This window comes from Oryza brachyantha, chromosome 4 (assembly GCF_000231095.2).
Source record: "Oryza brachyantha chromosome 4, ObraRS2, whole genome shotgun sequence".
In the NCBI taxonomy this organism is placed as follows: domain Eukaryota; kingdom Viridiplantae; phylum Streptophyta; class Magnoliopsida; order Poales; family Poaceae; genus Oryza; species Oryza brachyantha.
Genome location: NC_023166.2, coordinates 14,639,388 through 14,662,010, shown reverse-complemented (window position 1 = coordinate 14,662,010; position 22,623 = coordinate 14,639,388). Strand labels below are relative to the sequence as shown.

Genomic DNA, 22,623 nt, shown 5'->3' with positions numbered 1-22,623 from the left:
GAGTGTAGAAAGATAGCTAGGGCTTTGCCCTCTTGGTCCCTTTTCCCTGGGGTTATATATTTATAAATTGATTTTTTTGAGTGTTTAAGTTTCATTTTGTGCATTTATTCTAAGTGTGTAAAAAAGTTTTGTTGATAGTTTGTATGGTTTCACTGTCATGGGCCCATGATTGCTACGCCCACACGGCAATTGCATTTTTCACCTGAAGGAATGTGTTTGTGCACTAACTTTGAAATACTAAACCACTATATAATGACATGGGCATTTTTTTTGTAATCAACTCATGTGTCAAATTTTGTTTTTTACTATGTTGATGATACAGAGCATATGTAAATTGATACAAAATACAATTTTATTTGCAAAAAATAAAGGTAAGGCATGTATACTCAAATCCAATTCTACCTTTAAAATCTAGTTAGACGCAAAAGCTCATAAAACTCTGCTAAATTTCACTGTTACATGTGGTCTACCAGAATAATGTGCACACATCCTAAGTAGAATCATTACTCATGAAACTGTCTAAGTAGTAAAAAGATCGTGCAATTACCAAATAAATGATCAAATGTTATGTTTAACCGTGCCTTTAAGTTTCTTTACCTCCGGATTTGCTTTATGAAGAACAAAGCAGTGGAATTTGGGGGCATCTTTATTTATTCCAACTGATACACGATCTGAATGATGAAAAACCCAGCCTTCCAGTGTTCCAGAGATTCTTTTTGCAATTATTGGAAAGGAAATAGATGCAGGCGGCTTAACTTAGGCCTTGTTTAGTTCCTAATTTTTTTTCCAAAAACATCACATCAAATTTTTAGACACCTAAATAAAGCATTAAACATAGATGAACTAGAAAACTAATTGCACAGTTATATAAGAAATCTTGAGACGAATCTTTTGAGCCTAATTAGTCCATGATTAGCCATAAGTGCTACAGTACCACCATGTGCTAATGACGAATTAATTAGGCTCAAAAGATTCGTCTCGTGATTTCTAAGCTAGCCGTGAAATTCGTTTTTTTATTCGTGTCCAAAAACCACTTTCGACATTTGACGTAACACTTCTCTTAAAAATTTTCTCAATCTAAACACCACCTTAGCATTTTTCTCTAGAGTTGCAGAGACAGGCATGCAGCTCTGTACTGTAGCAGCAGTGCAGCACTGTGGGCATAGGGGGGCAGGGCACATGGGGAGCTTTCACTTTGATGGAGCCCGTGGCCTGTGTAGGTTTTCACTTTGCTGGAGCTGTAGCCTCATGAGCAGTGGCTTCCTTCTTTCAATCGTTCACCCACAACACAACAACACAAGAGTTGTACTCACTCGTTCGACAATATAGAAACCTCCGCTATTTTTTTTATATTTTAAGACGGAGTAAGGGTAACCTGTATTAATTTTTAATATTTTGAAACAGAACGGGTGATAATAAAGTCATGTTTTTTTCTTTATCTACAAATATTTAATCTAATGGTATAACGAATCTAGACGGATGTTCTAGCATCAGAAGAGAGATACTCCGTATATTTCATAGTTTTATGCTTTCAAAAATTGAGCAGTGTACACATGGTGAAGCCTTGGTCTCTTTAGGACATTCGTAATGTGCCTACATGCCGAGCTAAAAGACGAGTGGTTCCAACTCGCCATGTAGATGAACTACTTGCGTGGAGGTGAGAGGGGGTGAGGAAGAGTGGTTTCATCATGATCCACGGTTTTTCTGCAAGATACGAATGGCTTCGTCAAAAAAGTAACAAGCCACGACGGTGATGCTTGTTGGGGGAGCGATTGTCCCGCTTTCTCCACCCCCAAAAAATCGCAAACGATAATGGGTTTCGAAAATCCCTCGAGGAAGAAGGATCAATGTCAAAGGAGACATACGGGAGGGAGCGGAGCCGGCAAAGGAGGACAGGAGAGGGGCGTGTTGGTGGTGCTGGTGAGGAGAGGGAGAGGGGTGACCGATGAGGCGAAGTAGGGAAAGTATAATGTGTCAATTGGTCAAGAGAGATTCTTTCAAGCATCATCTGATCTTTAGTTCCTTACTATAATATTCAGGATTTATATGTAAATTGAAAAGCTAAAAGGATTCAAATACAAAATGGTAAGGACGGACATACATATCTCAAACTACTGCATGAGGACATTTGTGCTGAGAGAAAATAATTTTTCAGATATGTGGCCTCGTCCTACGTGACGTATTATGACCACTGGATAGATAGATATACATGTGCTGTGAATGCCATTAGAAACTTGTTTCCTTTTTTATAACGAATGGTGTTACTAGTACGTGCAGCATAGCATATGCCATTAGAAACTTTGGTTCGCTTTGCTGATTTTGCTGTGGTTTCTTTGAACGGAGTGTTGTGGCCTTGTGGGTTGTGTGCTAAAATGAGGTACGACACCGGCGAAACGAAGCAGTGCCAGTAAGTGAAGTTGCAAGTTTCTCACCTCGTGTTTTCACTTCACCATTTACGTCGGTTTTCAGGACTCGTGCAACGGGGAGCTCGATCTTAGGTAGGATAGGAGGATAGGCTCTGATGTAATGCGACAGCCATGAACGAGGCTTGCATGGATGCTAGTACTACAGTAGCTTGTGGACGGCGACCAAGCTACAGGCTTGTCATTTTCGCTCAGAAAGCCAAAACTGATTCGCAGGCGCAGCACGATCGAGATTCGAGAGCATTGCTTCAAGTCGTTTTCAAGCAAAAGGCCACCCTCAGCATGCAGCAAACTGCGAGATTTATGTCCCCCGGTTATGTTGAGGGAGTACGGCGGTGACCGGATTACTCCTTTAACTTTCGTGCACATTATTTTTAAACTATTAAATATTATATTTTCAAAGAAAATCTAGGTGAAAATTAATCATTTCATGTTCTGAAGTAGATTTTTAATTGTATGGTATTTAATACCATTATTTATAGCACTAAATAGCTATAGAAAATGAGACAATCTTTTATCGAGAAAAAACACAAACTTACGTGCTACACGTAGCAGAATGCATAGTTTTATATGCTATATGTAATATTATAGTAACATTTTCATATCATAGGTCACTTTTATTGTTCTTAATTATTTTTTAAAATTTGATAATTTGTATAGAAAATATAGATTTTTAATACAAAATAAATGCACACTATAAATATATATTCAATGATAGAACTAATGAAACTAAATTAGTGCCATAGATATCAATATATTTTTATGTAAGCTTAATTAAAACTGAAAATATACAATTCATAAATCCAAAATAACTTATACTAAATCCAATCCCTTTCTAGGATGTTTAATATAAATAAATTAAGGTTAATATCGTGTCTCTTAATAAATAAAGAATGGATAACAAATAAGGAATGAATAGAGTAATGGATAAACATTGATAAAATAGAAACAATTTTAAATATAAGATGATCGATGTGATCAATAGTATTATGAGTAGGATAAAATACCTATATTTTCATATAAAATTATGGAGGATAGGAAACGGGTGGATCCACCTATAGAGTATGTGCAGGGCCGGCTCTAGACATGGGTAGTGGGGGCGACGGCCTAGAGCCCACAGCAGATGGGGGCTCACTATCTTCATATTATATCATCTTATCTTTTCGCTTATGTTTCTGTTTGTAAGCCAAAATTTGAAGTTTTAACCATAAATTTAAAGTTAATTTTGACGTTTTTCACCGAAGTTTATTTTTCAGCATTGACTTTTAAGTCTCCAAGAACATATATAAAAATTTAGTTCACAAATTATTTTTTAACATATATGTCATTAGGCTTTTTTTGTGAAAAACCAAACAATCATCCCTATGTTTCACGTATTATCGTACTCTCTTATCCCATCGATTGCAGTCCAGAACCAGGTGCGAAGCTCCCATACAAACAATACATGAATTTTTTGTTTGAGTATTTGAGTTGTGATTCAATTACCAATTTATTTCACAACATCAATGATGATTTTGCTTCAACAAATGCTCGTAAAATTTCATTTTTATAAAAGACAATGGGTATTTCTTATCAATAATAGGTATTATACTATTTTAATACTTTAATTTCACATTTTTATAATATATTGGTAATGTTTATTTATATGATTGTGTCTATTGACTTATATAACTATATATCGTAAATAAAAATAGCTTTAAGGTCTATAATGACGAGTTTAAAAACATAGAACCGGCCCTAAGTATGTGAAGTGAGCAAGGTAGCGAAAAAATAATCACTAGATCATTTTGTACCGAAAAAGAAAATCACCCGCAGGATTGACGGTTCGCCTGATGCGACCTTCTTCAGACTTTCAGTTGTGCCCCAGCCTGGACCACCTGGGTGGCTCTGCGTCGTGTCCATGCAAACGCCCTTGTGTAGGGTACACGCCACGTCCTAGCCAGGAATTGACAGTGTGGTTTTATTCCGGTGACCTACCCGGTGTACTGCTAGCTGTGTATAAATAATGGGGGCAATGGTTAGAGAGCTTAATAGTTTGATTGACAAATACGCGTCTTTATTTGATTATATTGCGGCTAAGCATACACGGTACACTTGTACTTTTAGATCTTGAAGCTGGTGAAAAACATAGCCCCTCTCCCTCTCTCAATTTTGTTTTTATAAAGCCATGCACATACCGTAAATTAAGTTAAAAAAGTAAGGGTAAAAATAAAAATCTAAAAATATATAAAAACAATATCAAAGATAGAAAGAGGTAATAAAGAAATTGTCCCTTTTCTTTGGAGGAGGATAGGAAAACGTGGGTTGCCTTTTACTTCGACCAGTGTTTTCCTTTCTTTTTGTGCTATGAGAAAATATGCGTGGATGAATATTTAAAAAAGACATGATAAAGAGGAAACAAAGGCTAAACTAACCGCTTTGGTTTGAGAAAAACCGATTCTTATTTCACCGAGAAAAAGAGAGAATGTCTGTATAAATTGACAATGTTGACTTGAATTGACTAATTCAACCTTCCTTTCAATCCGTGTTTCCAGTGCCTTACCATTCTGCTACATACCACCAGGGTTTCTGAAACTGCGAAAACCGCGACGGTTACCGTGGTAACCACGCTCTCCGCCGGGGCACGGCTTCGGCATACCGCGGTAACCGTCCGTAAATTTGATCCAAATTTTAAAAAATTAAGGAAATTTGTGGAAAAAATATATGATGTAGAGATTAATCTGTAATGATGTTTGGTGAAAAAATTGATGAAAAAACTAAATTTACGAATGAATAAAAATTCAATACCAAAAAATGGTTGGGTAAAATAAAAAACAGTATTGTTTACACTTCGTAGCACCTAGTTAAGTATTATTTGATACATGAGACACATATTTGAATGTTTGTAGCACTTAATTGACTATGTAGTTGATACTTAATACATGAGGCATATTTTTTATTGCGTTAGCTATTTGTGACGTAGATAGCTAGTAATATTTGTTGTAGGCTTTTCGTTAATTTTCAGTACACAAACTAAGGTAAATTATATCTGTACTGATGTCATGTTTGTAAACATGTATTAGTTTTATATGTAATATTTAATTGTAAGTATACTTCTGATGCCAAAATTTATCAAGAATTTATAAAAAATCATGTTAAATTTTTCTTGTTTCCAATATAACATGTCCTAAATGTCACATAGTTTTCTATTTTTCTTGTATTTTTACAGTTTTTTCAAAATTAATTTGCACCTAATTATCAAATTACACTAGCCGCGGTTTTCAGCCGAAACCGCGCCGTAACCGCAGATTTTAAATTCAAAATTTTTAGATTCAAATTTATCATGGTTTTCGTGGTATCCGCGGATGCGCGGTAAGTGAAACCCTGGTTACCACTATCCAACGATATCACGGTTACTGTAAAACAAACGCAAAAAAAGAGGTTTCAAAAGCAGAGAGTTACCACGATGATCGTGAGGTAATTGTGTTATATTGCAGACCATGCTTTCAACACCCCCCCACGTTCTCGAGCAAGAACTCTCATAGGAGGAATACACAAATTGTGCTTCTTATGGTTCTAATCAACCAGGTAACACTATTCTACCACAACCCAAACAAGTTACTACTTGGTAGAAGCCTAGAAGGATTCAAGTGATTCTGATACTCTGTTGCTTGTATCTGTGGTCTGTACACAAGAATGAAAAAGAAAAAAAAAACACAACAAAATATTCATTTTCTATATTTACAGGTACAACCGATACACATGCAAATTTGCATTTCACTTGTTCCTGGCATGATGGAAATAATCCGGCCAGGAGTAATCTACAAGAGAATAAAGACATGGACGGCAATGGTTGCGCAGATAATTAAGATGCCTGTGCCTCTTCATTTTCATCGAGCAATGGCCTGAGGTTTGATCTCTCGACGGCAGGGACACCATGCTCACTCTCTTCGTTGAAACGATCAACGCTACGGACAAATATACCTGCAAGACAATACGTCAGTTCAGTGCGAACAGACAAATATTACAGCTCTACACCACAATGCACTACTATCAATTCTAGTATCAATGACAGCCGATAAAAGCTGCTTGAACACTTTCCATGCTTCTTTTCGTTTTTAGTATATATAGCATGTGATAGTGGTGAATTTACATTTGGTTCTGTAGGGGAATCGACAACAAAAGGAAGTTTGGCCAATTTGGACAAGGGGGTGCAAGGTTTGTTTGGATGGATGATAGATCCAAATATCCAATCTCATTAAATAACATGTCACAGACAAAAGCAGTGATGCAACATAGAATTTATGATGAGAGAGATGAGTTCAGTTTTATAGGGATGAACATTGGTGTACACGGTTACCTAAATCATGAAACTAGATCAAAACATACACTAAAAGTAGTTTGTTTCATCTCTACCCATTTAATCAACTTTTATTAGCCACTTGGACGTAACATTTAAGTAATATGTTAGCCTATAAAACAGTGAAATGAAATTTTGCATTACGAGTTCTTTTTTTCATTCATGCACTCAAATATGTTCTGATGATATGGCATCATTAAAAACTGCACAATAAAATCTTGCACTGAGAATGGCCTTAGCTTCACGGAAAACTGAAAACCAAACAAATCTCAACCAAAAAAAAAACATTACTCTACTAGAGCAAATTTCACAAAAATACTTATACTCCACTAAATTATCATAAAACTATAGATTTAAGAATATGTATCACAAAAGTACAGATTTAGTGCCAAATTTATCATAAAACTAAATATTTAAGGTCAAGTTTTATAAAACAACTGATTTAATAATAAAATAATTATCATACTATGGGTCCAGGACCAACTTGATCACAAAACTACGTTTCTCCAATATAAGTTTCTCCAATATAAGAGTGAAGATAGGGATTTAAACTCTATAATCCATGTTTTTTGTGATAGTTGGGTTTAAATATGTAGTTTTGGGACATGCCTTAAATTTGTAGTTTTGTGATAGTTTGGTCAAAGTATCCATAGTTTTGTGAAATTTACTTCTTTCATGTAATATCTATGCATCTTTCATGTCAAAGTATCCATAGTCATAACTGAGGCTAAGAATTGTTTCATTTCATGCATTTGACCCTTTTGAAGATTGAAGTCTCAAACAACAAGATGCTCCTAGAATTGCTTCAGCTAGACTTTTGGTTACCATGAAAAAAAAAAACATTACAATGCTTGTGCTAAGAGAACGTACCGATAAACCAAAATATGGCAGCAATGAAGAGGATAGATGTCAACGCAAGAGCTGTCGATCTCCAGTTATTGATTTTGTCCTACATTCAAGTTCAAGCAGTGGACCATAAGCTTTGGATGCAATGAATACCCAAAGAAACTTTCATCTACAATGTATTCTATGCAATTCAGTGTCATAAATTCGTAATGCATCCAATATAGCAAGAAGCTATGTACAAGGATTCATGCAACATAACGTGTGCACTACAAGGGCCAGTCTCATTTAACATGAGTAAATGGATTTAATCAAGGTTATCAAGCGGAAATATCGGCAATTAGTCAATTTTAATATTCAGATATATCAATTTAATGCGAACAAACACAAACAACATTACCTGAAGAAGCCCAACAAGAGGTGAAGAAGGCACATCACCAAATATATGAATTGAAACAGTTGACATAGCCATTGATAATGGTCGCAAACTTGGTTTTACACAATGAAGGCATACATAGTTTACTGGGGCCTGCAAATTACAAGAATCAGAAGAAGGGACGTGCATATTGGGATGAGAATATCAATATACAAATAATAAAGTACCATTTTTTTCTTTAGCATTTAACCAAACAGAAACCAGAGTTTCTGTCAACACAGAGACCTTTCGAGAAAAAACTAGTTCATGAAATCCAGAATTTGTTGAAACATTGAACTGAAGTAACCAACCTGAGTTGCAAAGACCAAAAGCTCCCCTACTGAAAAGAAGGGTATGAACCCATAAAGGCTCTTGAAACAAAAGGCGCCGAAACAGAATATCGCCCCAAGAAAAGTTGCGCCAGAAAGAAGCTGCAAGAAAGCAATTTTGTGAACAGAAGCAAAATGTTACTAATAAATTGCACAAGAAACAATATCCTAACTTCATTACTCCTAATTCTGATTTTTTTTTACATAGCATTCTTACCTGGACTCTTCTTTATCTGTTTGTTAATTAATGTGGGAATTTCGAAGCCATGAGAGTGAACATAGTGACTTCTTTTTCTATTACTTTATTAAGATAATAAATTTGAATATACTGCTTCGTATATACTACTCCCTCCGTCCCAAAATGTAATTATGTCTAGAGCTGGGGATGGGGATTAAGAAAATAGGTAGAAATGATTGGGTGAAAATTGTGATTGGTTGAGAAGAGAATGTATGTGAAAAAAATTAAATGGAGAATGGTTGTGATTGGTTGAGGTGAGGAGGTAGGTGGAGAAATAGCTTCATTTTGGGATGAGAGAGCAATATACCACTTATGTTTTGTCCCAAAATGTAAGCATTTCTATGTTGTTTAGCAGAGATTAAGATTGAGAAGAAAAGCCTATGGTGTCCCTTAATAAATAGGAATGAATGGGAGTGGGGGGTTAGGTGGGGATAAAATAAAAAAGTGATTGACGCAAGTACTAGTGGGAATAATAACACAAATGTCTATACTTTTGGTACAATATTTAAATCTCTAAAATGCTTACATTTTAGAATGGAGTATAATATGTTATCCGGCTGGCTGGCTGAATAATGGTAATTTACCTTGAAAAGTTAATGGCGCACATCTAGTAGGCTAAAAATGTTATTATGCTAATGGAGAAAAGATGGCAAGCAATCGAACAGATGGAGTAACATATTTACCACCTATGGTCATAACTCATAAAAACATGTTTGCATAGAATTTGTTATTAAAAATGATTTCACAAAATTGCATTTGTATAACTACTTTTTTTAATATAGTGAAACCAAATTTAGTGTTCAAAGTAGTGTGTCTAGACTATCTCTAATTTAAAGAAAAAGGCGTTTTTTGGGTTGCATGGAGGGAATGGTGCAATTGCATCTCACAAAAAGAAAACGTAATTACGTGGGTGTGGGCATCTTATACTACACAAGTGAATAGACATTACAAAAAGCATAAACTAAGGAAATGGTGAGTATTCATGCAGACACAGAATACTCAGAAAAGGAAAAAATATCTGATACTTACTATGCGAACCAACAAGCATAGCTTTAATTGGACAAGATCAGGAACATAAGATGTACAAAACTAGGTGCAGATAATTAATTACTTTGAAAAGTCATCTCTTACCTTGAAAGCATTAGAGATTGTAGAGTCTATCTTGTCAAGAATGAAGCCCCCTGAAAGAGTCCCAAATATTCCACATACTATTGTTATGCCACCAAACATTATATCTGCATTGGCCTGGTATGACAATTTAATGAGAAATGTTAACAAGCGTAACGAAAATGTATTGAAGATATTCTAAAATACTGTGGACAGATGTATGCTACACTACACTAGAGCTTCATATAAACACCAAAGAGTAGTTTTTCATGCAATAAAATATGTACAAATCTACAATAGCCAAATCCACTGAAAAAAAGTGACCATATAAGAAAATAATGGTTAAATAGCCATATGTATAGGCATATTTCCCTGTGCATCAGTAATCGAATACAAGGAATTACCATATTGTAGATATCCTGACCAGCCTTAGGGCCCCAGTAGGAATAGGCACCAATGACAAAGTTGTAGGAGATATAACCTGGAAGAGCACAGACAAATGAACTCCAGTCCACAAACAGTAGAATCTACCAGATATAAAATTTTAAACATGACATCTGATAATCAGTATGAAATCAAACTTATTGTTGCAAAATGAGGATATCAGATAGTGCCAAATTATTGTGATTTTGGTGTAAATCTGCCACGAGATCAATACGGCTGGTTTGTTTACCCTACAATTGGATGCTAATACCAATTACACTACTGATTCAGAGTAACAACGTTATATACAAACTTTGTAAGAAAAAATAGTGAACGGATTGGGAGTTAACTTTACTGATCAAAGAAAGTAGTTGTTTCAATATTTACAGTACATCCGTAATAGTGGGGCTATAACAGACTGAGGGACTGACTTTAAGCAGAATATTTTTTTTCAGAAACTGCATAACATATGAAAGGAGATCTGACCTAAGACATTGATCACATAGACTTTCTCTTGAAGCAGTTCTTTCATATCTTTCCCAAAGTACCTGATTTCAGTCAGAACTTTCTTTCCAAAACTTGAGCTGCATGATTGAAGTGAGGAATGTTCAGGATATTATTTTTGATTAGATGTGCCTACACTGATATATTTACAATAAAGGAGCCTGCTTCTCCTCAAAATACAGAACAGACACATCATATCAGTATCAATCAAGTGAACACATTCCACATAAATTAAATTTGTTCACACGTCAACAATCAAGTCATTGTATCATATATCTGAAGTAATACAATTATAAATAAAGAAATCAACATCTGAAGTAATAAAAATATTTTTTAATAACCAAACAAAAGAATGTTTGTAGGATGGAGGTTCTTACAAGGAGAACCTTCGTGGAAGTGTTTCTGCAAGACCATCGTCTCCAGCAGAAACACCCTGCTTTGCCTCATCTTGTAGTTCTGGATTGAACATGACACCATAGTCTTTTGTCTTCACACTATGAGTAAATCCTAGTACACAAAACATCCACCAAAAAGAAGAAAAAGGTAATAAAATCAGGAAAGTACCCAGAGATAATGTAACAATTAGTTTACCGATACAAACAATAGTCTTTATACTCTGGTGGCACAAAAAAAAACCACACCTTTGAGCTGTAGTGGCTTTATTACAAAACCCAGAATAACAAAAGGAAGCATCAAAATTGACTCCCCCCAGAAAGCAGCACGCCAGTGTAGACTATTTCCAACCTGATGTGATTTTGAACAAAAGAGGACATATTTTAAGGAGGTACATTAATGCCGAAAATCCACTTGTATTACTCAAACTGTTTAAATTGACAATTAACTAAAAATGAAGAAAGATCCTGTGTAGCATAAGACTTACCAGACCACCATAAACATAGCCCAGCGCTATCCCAGTGGGTATACACATGTAGAACATAGCAAGCCATGCTGTTTTCTGCTAGCATAGGAGTAGCATGGTAAGTTGCCAGTTGATACTAGACACGATATATAAACAAGTACAATAAAAAAAACAAAACCTCCAGTAATACAGCATAGCTCGCTGGATGTATTCAAAGAGCAATTTAATGCTAACTCAACATCAGCTAGCAACCAGTAAAGAGTTCTCCGAACTATTATGCTAGTCAGAAAAATACAGTATGATTTACTTTATTTCCCAGTCTGATACCCACGGGTCATAAAGACCATTTTAAAAGCATATCTGGAAGGCTCCTTTGGGGTTACACCTGGATTATATGAAATACGTAATTGTTTCATTCTGTATAAATATACAATGATCTGGAGTAAAATCATGTATATCCTTGACTATATAGTAACCATATGGGCATATATTGAGCACAGAACTATGATTTCTTTAAACATAATGCATCAGTCAGTGCAGAAAAAAATTATAAAGCCATTCTAAGAATAACAGAACCTGTGCTGCTGGCGCGTTATCATCAATGAATGGAGCAGCAAGACTTATAAATGATGCTTCACCAACGCCAACTAACCTAAGTAACAGTAATTAGAGAATTGTTCATGTTATTGATATTATCAGAGCAAGACTTTCTTTTCTTTTAAGTAGCACAAATCTGAAACATGAACTGATTATTCACAATGACAAGGTACTTACATGCGACATATAGTAATTGACCAGAAATCAAACGAGCACCCACAACCAGCTGTTGCAATTGTCCAAACTAATAGTCCAACCCCAATAAGCCTGAAAGGATTGTGTCTGCAAGGAAAACAGTCGTGTGTCAGAACATAACACTACAAAAGGTTTAATGTTACTGAAACCCGTGTACTCCATCAGACTATGAGGCATGAATGTTTTTATGTTTTTAAATTTGATAATCTGTAGCGTATATTGTTCTTCAGAAAGCGCGGTTCTCTGTCTGTAATACTCCCTCCTGCCACAAATGATCTACGTATTTGGATTTGTACAAGACCAAGACTTAATTTGCATGCATTGTCTTGCATTGAATTATCAAACACACCCCTAATTTCAAGGTGAAGTCAGCATGCATATGAGAACATAACAAATGCCATGCATCAAGTTTGCATGCATGCATGCTCGGGGCATGTGATATCCACTCAACTCAATACAGCTACTAAACTGAAGAGACACATGCTATACGTAGATCAATTCTGGAAATGCAAAGAAAGCTAATATGTAGATCATTTGTGGAAGGAGGGATTATTCTTCATTTTGGATCAAGCAAGCAAAATTTTTAGGAAGAATAAGGATATAACGTAAAGGAATTCACAGGAAACTAACATTTTTGCCAACGATGCAAATATGGGTGAAGCAATCAACAACCCAACCATAAATGCTGAGGAGAGCACACCATCTTCAAAATTATTTAGATTGAAGTCACCCCTGTATAGAACATGGCATGGTAAGAGCATTCAGAAGTAAACCGAAAAGAATGATAAACCAGTGATGACTTATGATAAATTTATGGCAAAAAGAAATTGTGTGAATATAACAAGAATCTGAAGATTTCATTAAAAAAAATGTAGGAAATTTCCACTGGGACTTACTGAATTCCAGAACCTGGTGTGCATGCGCCACCAGTACAACTTTTGCGGCTACCATTCACACCATTACTTGCTATTGCACCTCGGTCGACATAGTTTAGCATGTTGATGATGCAGAACATCACAAGTAATCTGCAGCGGTATAAACTTATTAACTCAAAGAAAGGATAAATAGATAAGCGTTCTCAATTACAATAAAGGAATCATAACTATCATATACACAAAAAACACAACATGCCCACTGACAACACAAACACCCAGTTCTGAAACAAGAACACATAACATGATGATCTTCAGAAAATTCCAGCAACTAAAATTCAGAGCCACACCGAACACAGGATATACTAAGCAATCTGCATTGACAACAATCTTAATATGAACTCAATACAGATCATACAAGTTTGGACTTCGGAATTATTGCAGCGCACCACTATCCCTCCTTCATCTCGTCCAAATGCCGATAAGAGAACTCTACAGCTAAAATCCAGAGGGATAGTAAGCACACGATGTACAAACAGGATCAGCTGTGGCCATCTAGCAGAACTCTCAAGCTTCTCTCTCCAACATTGAAGTGCAAAGCACAGTCGGCACCAAAATACAAAACGCGAGGTCAAACCAATCTCCTCTCCAATTCCAATGCCACGAAAATCAACTTAGCTTATCCCACAAAAACATGGGTTTGTACTTTGTACACCCGAATTGCAACAAGCCAACGCCAACCTTGTACCTAACGCAGATCCATTACACAAAAGCAAACAAACGTGGAGAAACATACAAATTCTAAAACTCCAGGTCAAGAATGGAGCAGCCAATACGCATCCGAGATGATTTGCTATCAGGCAATTAAATGGCAGCCTCCCCTGGCATGTTCTTATCACATTCACACCACAAATTGGCATCGCCAAAAGCTAAGTGCAAATGCAATTTATATAGACGCCTATCAGCTACTCAATATCTAGCAATCATCGCAAGCAATCCCCACAGTGCGGCAGATTTGAGCAACTGAGCTCGCCAAAACCCGAATTCCCCAGGTGAAACAATCAAAACGCCCAAATTCGGATCAAACAGTCCACGAGGTGCCCAAACCCCGTGCAACCAAACAGCAGAAGCCCACCACACCCACGAATCAACGAACGATGCCGCCCAATCGCGCTATGCACCTACCTCTTCGGGGTGAACCACGAAGGCTTCTCGTCCGCGGCCCCGCTGGTGCTGGCGTCCAGGCCGCCCGTCTCGACGTCCCGCGCCACGGTGACCGCCATGGCCTGCAACCCCGTCGTCGCCGCCGCCTCCTCCTGCTTGCACTCCGCCGCCGCCGCCGCCGCCAACAAGGACTCGCCCTTAACCTCCTCGCCGGGGGTCACCGCCGTAGCTGCTGCAGCCGCGTCCCGTGGCGCCGGCGGAGGCGGAGGTGGAGGAGGAGGGCCGGAGGCGGAGTCGTCGTCGTCGGCGAGGGCGGGGGCGGGGGCTCCCACAACCACCACAGCAACCCGCGCGCCGTCGGACTCTGGGGTCACTTCCGATCCGCCCATATAAAACTATGCGCCAATTTGACTTCTTCTCAGTACAAACCGCGCAGAACCAGCACCGTACCGGGATCCGAAATATCTCATGGGCTTTAAATTCCTTCCCGCAACGGCGGAAAAAACCAACCCGGGAACGGATATTCGGTGGCGACGAGGGCAGCACGGTGGCAAGCCAAGCAAGCAAGCGGCGACGAGACGACACGCCCCTCCTTCCCCCGCGTCCGCCGGTTTGGCCGGTAGGTAGCGCAGGCCAAGGCGAGCACGACGCGACGCGACGAGAGCGAGAGGGGGGAGGAAGTCTAGGGGAGCACGAATGCTGCTGGCTGGTGGGAGATTCGGGGGCGGGGGGGTTGGCCGGACTAGCAACCACGGCCGGGCTCGGCTCGGCTCGGCTCGGCTCCGGGCGCTGTATGGTGGGCGAAAGGGACAGCCGGTAGTGGAGGCGTGGGCGGGTGGGACCATGGGTGGACCAGGTTCATGGACTGGGTTCTCTATCTGGAACTTTGGTATCTCTCCTTAAATCCATTTGCTTTCTGCACGAATACTCGTCGCTTTGACGCCTTGAAGTGCGTGATGATTCTTCTCCAGATAGAGCTCCCGTCTGTCAAATCAAATGCTGCGGCTACCACCGCAATGACAGTCTGCTTTACTACTACTCACAGCGTGAAAAAGAAAAGGAGAAGAAGAAGAAAAAAAAGAAGGTTGATTTCACGTTGGTTTGGCTCTAATTCTGCCCGTTAAGATCGGGCCGGTTAGCTATAAACTCGGTGTATGCTTTGGTGGGCCCGGCCGGGAAAGGTATCTGTCATGGTGGGGCCACGGCTGGGACAGCCTCTCCTCTCTCCCTCTTTATAATGCTCTTTGCTCCGTTGCTCCCTCCCCGCCGGGTATTATTTACGTGTCGGCTTGGACCAACGACAGACGAAGATTAGCTGTTCGCGGGTATAGTATATAGTTAGCCCCATCCTTAATCCTCTGCCTCCCTCCACACGGGATCTTCTGCGCCGGCTACTACGTTCGCGACGGGGCTGAGATCTCACCGAGTCACTCCAAGCAGTGATACGGTATTCCGCTCCTGTGTATCGTGTTGCTTTTGATTAGTTGACCTTAGAGTGTACTTACCGAATTCGAGGTTTACATAATGCGTTGATGTGATGGGGCCTTTGGTTTGTTAACCTACTCCCGAATGGTCCGAATTCGAAGTTGACAAAATGCGTTGATGGGATGGGGGTCTGATGGGGTTGGTAAACCGATCTGGCGTGGTTGTCCGTCAACCCAGTGCAAGTACCTGTACATCTACGCAGGCACAAATACTCGTATCTGCAAGCCCGTCTATGCATCTGTGCCTGCAAGCGTCGTTTTGCCGGTAGACTTAACTTTCTCCCGCTCAAACAGTGACGAATCTGATCACCAAGATTAGAAATGTTCAACAAGTAAAAGTAGTATTAGGACTTGTTTAGATTCTTCAAAATAACAAAAGTTTTGCCACTTTTAAAGTACTTTTTGGTAAAATAGATCTAAACACTAGTGTAAGAAAATGACAACTTTGCATATGGCATTTGAGAGTCTAGACTAGCAAATTTCACCGAAAAGTACATAGGGACGCGGATCAACTCTCACTTTTGTAAAAAAAATGATAATTTTTGCATACCTCTAAACATCAACTTATAAAAATACAATGTCAAAACTTTTACTACCAAAACTTTTTGCCATTTGACATTCCAAATGCCTCTAAACAAGACCTTAATCTTTCCCCTGAAATTTTAGAAAATGTATTTATAGAGGCTCCAATGACATTAGCAGGGGTAACGGAGATTCGAGCATCCGCTGTCCCAGGTTAGATATGGCCCTACGTGCACACCTGTGTAAATCTTCTCTTTGACAACCCACTTATACAGTATTTTTGTCATTAATTTAAAAATTATTTAATGTTATAAATGATAGAATATAATTTAGTTATATAAGACATTGAACTTATATGTATATATAGTTAAGTATTCTCTCTGTTTCATTTGAAAATATGATATATTACTGATTCTAATAGTTTCAATCATTATAATGTTTCTGGAATCAACCAGATACTTGAAAGGATAATATAATAGATTTAAAATTTAAAAAATTGATCATCAAAGTAATTGAATTTGACATCTTATCAATCTATATTAAATAACCTAAAACATATATTTTTTGAAACGAATGTGGTTGATTGGAAAACCTACCCATAACAGCTATAAGAAAAGAAGGGAGCCTCGCTGTCGCCACACCTTGCGGTTTTTGTTTTACGGACGACGCGGAGCATTTATCGGATCAATCACCGACCTTAAATGTTGATCCGTGGGATGATTGAGATTTGCAAAACTCCGCAGGCAGTGCGGCAGGGATTTTGCAATTGGGATTCGCAGTTTGGCGTTGCCTCCCCGCCAGTCGCCGCCGCCGCCGCGGCAGGACCAGTTGGCGTTTAATTAAGGGCGCGAGGTACCAGGTACGCGGCCAGGCACACATAACGTGGAGATAATAGCAATAGCTAGCAGGTGTAGTTATCGTCTCCAGGCAAAGAATCGCATTGCGTGCCGTGGGGTTGGCGGTGGCACGCACCGCAAGCTGTTACTGATGCCACAGTACCAACTACCCCAGCACATGAAGGCCATACGCCCAACGATCAGATGGTAATACCTTGTAGCTCGAGTGAACTTTCAGGGACCAGTGTTTTATCACATTCTTGCCAGCCCATTCACACATCATCTATGCTTACTATAAACATTGTCACCACCACTAATTCCTTGCTTTTTTATCTATACTATATTTTTTTAAAAAAATAATTGTGGATTCCATAACCACTAACTCTTGAACCGTTAGATTAATAGACATGTATGTCAATAATAGATATATGTAACAATTAAAATATAACACATAAAAAAATAATAATAACATATTATGATATTTTTTTAAAAAAAATCAAATCTCATTAAGATGTATGGACAATTTTATTAATAAAAACATGGGAGGAGTGGAACAGAACAAATCATGGTATACGCAGGAGTTTGACAGTGCATTGGCGTTGGACTTGGTCGTTGGGTAAGGTAATGGGCTCTACGTGACATGGGCTCTACTGGATCTTTACTGGGCTACGGCCCCGTCTCGTGAGACAGGGCTCGCGTCGTCGCGTGGGCGTGGGTGACATCGCCATCGTGTCGTGCGGCCATCTCGCGCTTCTGGAAGTTTCTCGATATCCCCTTCCGTTTCGCGGGGCTGCAGGGTTGCTCTCTCAAGTCTCGATCCTGCCGCCGAGTCGACTCCGACCATGTCGCGGCCGGCCTCCTCTGCGGCGGCTTCGTACACCAGGTACGAGACGCGCCGCCGGGACCCCGACCCGCGCGCGGCGGCGCTCCTCGTCATCGACCTGCAGGGCCATTTCGCGTCGATCGCGCCGCCGATCATGCCGGCCGTCGCCTCCACCGTCGCGCTCTGCCGCGCCGCCGGGGTCCCGGTCGTCTACACCCGCCACGTCGACCCCGTCCCCCGCACCGGCCCGCTCGGCGAGTGGTGGCCCGGCGACCAGATCACCGACGGCACGCCGGAAGCCGAGCTCCTCCCCGGCGCCGGCCGCCGCGAGGGCGACCTCGTGGTGGAGAAGCGGACGTACAGCGGCTTCGCCGGCACGGGGCTCGAGGAGGCGCTGCGGCGGATGGGCGTGGAGGAGGTGATCGTGACGGGCGTGATGACCAACCTGTGCTGCGAGACCACGGCGCGGGACGCGTTCGTCAGGGGGTTTCGGGTGTTCTTCTCGGCCGACGCCACCGCCACGGCGAGCCAGGACCTCCAGGAGGCGACGCTCGTCAACATGGCCTACGGATTCGCCTACATCGTCGACTGCAAGCGGCTCGAGGCAGCATTTGGGAAGGCCAAGTGAGGTGCGAACATGCTCTGCTCCTTTGCTCTTATCTCCTTCACTTGTACTACTACATATGCGATACAAGTATGTTATTTGTGAGTTTGTTCTGTTTCGAAATTCAAAAGACCTGGAGTAGTGACTATGCACTAGTGCAGCTATGGTTAGTGACGAATACACATGTTGCTTGCTACTTGTTTGCACTATGATTCTATGGGGTATCAACTATCAAAGGGCTCTTGGATTATCAATTTACCACCCTTTAAGCAAATGAAGAATGTTTGCTTTCAAAAGAATAAATTGATGGCTTTTACGCTGGGTTGTCTAGGGCTTGCCGGATCGGAAAATACATGATGATGGCATTCAATTGTTTGTTGTCTAAGCTTTACCTGAACGTCTCCTTATCATCAGTATTCTAACTGAAACAAATTGTGAGAACTTGGTCAGCTGTTGCATCGTTGGCTCGTTGCATGGTGAAACTGCGAACAAATTTGGGCATGGTATTCGATGGGCCAAAAAAGCCCAGATACGTGGCAAACAACAGTTTTGAGGGTTTATAGCTGAATTTATATTCGAGATTCATGCGTGGTAGTACTAACTTCTTAGTTTCACCTTCAGTTCAACCCATCTACATAAGTGAAAGTCTTTCCCCGAAATATAATCGCTATGTACCATGTCATCTGATAATTTTTAGCCGTCGGATACGATAGGAGACAAAAGAGTGTGAATTAATCTTCACCTTTGGATCATATGGTTGGTAAAAAAATCATTCATGAGATTTCTAGAGATTAAGTTCTGGAAGAAGGATGAAACGAAAAAATGGGGTAAAAAAGTTTCTAGAAATAATTAGATAAGGTTGTGTGTGCATATAATTTTATGATTTGCCCCTTTAGTAAAAACTATTTTGCAAATTATGGAGAGCTTCAAAACAAAATATATATTTACACCCGTCGTGTGTTTTTGTTAGAATAAGTTACTTTACATATAGCATATTATGATAACAATGAAATCTCCGAGATATGAAGGTCAAAGCCCTAACCCTAATTGTCAACCGGTACCCTTTCCTCTAGCCGATAGTCTAGACCCATCAATAAGTTAAAAACCATATGTATTAATTTTATTTATAGCAATGGGTTATTAACATGTTTGAGAAAAAAATAAAATAAAATTCATATTCCTTTCCTCGAAGGGTACGGTCGTGCGAATTTTGAAGATAGTTTGATAACAAAACATCTTCTATAGGCTTAATGTTTTCTGCATAAATTTAAAATAGAGTAAAATTAATTACTTAAAGACAACAAAATATATTTACGGAGACTACAGAGTTTGTACACACGAAAAAGGAAAAATATAAGAGATTCATACGATACCAAAGACAAGATAGGGCAACAACCTGTACAGTATATTACTTGCGATAAATGTTAGGCCATTTATTATTCGCAACAGAATATCACTCATAATTTTTTTGTCTTATTAAAGTTTTCACGAGCAATAAGAACCCTATCAGAGATGGACTACCACTCCTATATAACACATTCTATTCCCTTGGTTTCACAACGTAAGAGTCTAGCATTTTCTAGATTCATATGGATATTAATAAATCTAGATATATATATAAATTGTATACATTCATCAATTGATGAAATAAATTGTATACATTCATCAATTGATGAATTTAGATAAGACTAGAAAATTTTTAAACATGAAACTTAAAACGGAGATAATACATTTTATGTAATAGGAAGGCTAGCGTTGCGTGAGTGTGAATGTGAACATTATAGGCTAGTGATTAGTAGGACTATTTCTTCTTCTAGCGTTCCAATGACTATGGTTCACGCATGGTGGCTGGTAAGTGTTACCAAGCGGGAACTGCTCGGTTCCACCTACGTTCCGGTTCCAATCATCCAGTGTCCACAGCCGTGCTCTTGTGGCATTATCATCTTGGGTGGTTCTTTTCCAGCTTCAGATAAAAGATGACATTTTATCTGATTTATGTGATGGCTGCTTAATTATGTAAATGGTGAAATTAGCTACTGTAAAGTTAAAATTTTATGTTAAAAGGGCAAGATGATACGTTAGAATGGTTAGACGATGAACTTCTATAAATTAAAATTTATATTAAAAAATATATTATCTAGTAGTTCGAAAAACGAGATTTTTTATCTTTTAGCACTCAATTCGCATGTCTTTCATCTTTTACCATCTAATTCGTGTGCCTTTCACGATATACCACAGGGAGTGTGAATTTCTTTATTCCACACCACTTTCTCATCTTTTCTTCTATTTCATTTTTTCCTTCCTATTTTATCTTTTATTTTCAGTTGGATGGATTGTTTTGCCCCTGGGTCCACCTGCCAGGATATCTATATGCGACCTGCCAGGTACGAGATCCCTCGAGCAGGCGAGGATAGTCGAGTCTCTTTCTCTGAATCCGATCAATCTCAGTTTTTCAGTATAGTGGAACTAGGGGCAAAACAGTCCACCCAGCTGAAAAGAAAAGAAAAAATAGGAAAGAAAAGCTGGGGAATTATTAGAGAATAATTAGGGAAAAATAACGTAACCAAGTGTAATCACCGAATACCTCCATGTGAAATACCACCCTAGTTACCGATAAGTCAAGTCTTACTTAGTTACATTTCTCAATCCACATTTTTTGCTTATGTTTATACTTATTAACCAAATTTTAAATTTTTTAACCTTAAATTTTAAGTTGATTATAGGTGTTTTAATTATAGTTTATTTGTCTGGCTTGTCTTTTAAATCGTTAAAAACACATATATATATATAAGTTTTATTTCTAAATTATTTTTTATTTATAAATATGTCATTTATGTTTTCTTGAAAAAAGCAACCAATCGTCCCCTGTCTCTAGCAGTCTAGTAGCGACTTTAGAAGGCGGCGGAGAGACTGGGGAAGTGATTTAGCAGAACTGACGGGGATGAAACATGTCCGGACCTACTGATCAGCATATCAATTGACTCAGGTGGTGTTCGTTTATAGTGACTTATTTTTATAGTCCCTAGTTATATTGGATGTTTGGATATTAATTTAAAGTATTAAATATAAACTAATAAAAAACTAATTTCATAAATGAGGGCTAATCCGTGAGACGAATTTTTTAAGCCTAATTAATTCATAATTAGCAAATGTGTACCGTAGCATCACATAGGTTAATTATGTATTAATTAGGCTCATTAGATTCGTCTCGTAAATTAGTCCAAGATTATGGATGTGTTTTATTAATAGTCTATATTTAATACTTCAAATTAGTGTCCAAACATCTGATGTGACATGGGGCTAAAACTAAACAACCCTTCAGACTCCCATAGTTTTGCTTGCTAAAACTTAAAATCTAATTTTAATTTAATTTTATAACCTTTTATTGTAATTTCTTTTATAGCATTTATTTTAATCGCTATAAACATATATAAACGTTTATCAACGTATTGTTTTTTGTTTGTTAGTAAGCCATTTCAGATGAAACTTGATGGTTAGTCCATAGTATAAAATGAAATACAGCTATAATATTGTAGTCTCGGGGATCAAATGCAATAGGATGATTGTTTGGTTTTTTATAGAGAAATCCAAATAACATATTTAAAAAAATTGGAGAGAAAACATTTATATAAAAGTGATAGCTGACAAATAAAGTACCATGAAAATCTTAAAATAAAATTTAAATTTTGGTTTATAACCATAAGTATAATAAAAAAGACGACGGCTGACAATCAGAATGCCATGAACCAAAGAATTGTCAAAATCTCGTAGAAACTAACAGAGAATAGCCAAACACTAATAATTACATCATCAGCATCTAGTTTAAACACCAGTGAAAACTGTACGCAAGAAAGCACAAATGCGGTCCAAAGTTTGGATTCCAAACACACCCCGTGAACAGAAGCCATTGATGGCATTTTGCCCGTACGTAGCAGACGTACTGCCAAGAGCATCTCTAACAGTTTATCTAAATTTGGTCATCCATATCTTCATTTAGATGATCATCTAAAACACTTTCATCCTTCGTATTTCTCCGTACTCCAACA

The 22,623-nt window shown here is 38.6% G+C and overlaps 2 protein-coding genes across 2 annotated transcripts; one reads left to right on the top strand and one right to left on the bottom strand.

Moving 5' to 3' along the window:
• Positions 1-6,033: 6,033 nt before the first annotated feature.
• Positions 6,034-15,006, bottom strand: LOC102714006 (probable sphingolipid transporter spinster homolog 2). Its single transcript, XM_006652475.3, has 15 exons — positions 14,330-15,006; positions 13,169-13,297; positions 12,903-13,004; positions 12,255-12,359; positions 12,057-12,132; positions 11,502-11,576; positions 11,263-11,365; positions 10,999-11,128; positions 10,604-10,701; positions 10,099-10,175; positions 9,719-9,832; positions 8,332-8,451; positions 8,006-8,134; positions 7,633-7,711; positions 6,034-6,386 (listed from the first exon to the last, which is right to left on the bottom strand). The coding sequence occupies exons 1-15, from the start codon at positions 14,695-14,697 to the stop codon at positions 6,268-6,270; spliced, it is 1,824 nt and encodes a 607-aa protein (XP_006652538.2). The 5' UTR covers positions 14,698-15,006; the 3' UTR covers positions 6,034-6,267.
• Positions 15,007-17,798: 2,792 nt separating this feature from the next.
• On the top strand, positions 17,799-18,835 carry LOC102713821 (nicotinamidase 2-like). The gene has a single exon (XM_006653550.2). The coding sequence runs from the start codon at positions 17,993-17,995 to the stop codon at positions 18,599-18,601; it is 609 nt and encodes a 202-aa protein (XP_006653613.2). The 5' UTR covers positions 17,799-17,992; the 3' UTR covers positions 18,602-18,835.
• Positions 18,836-22,623: the final 3,788 nt, after the last annotated feature.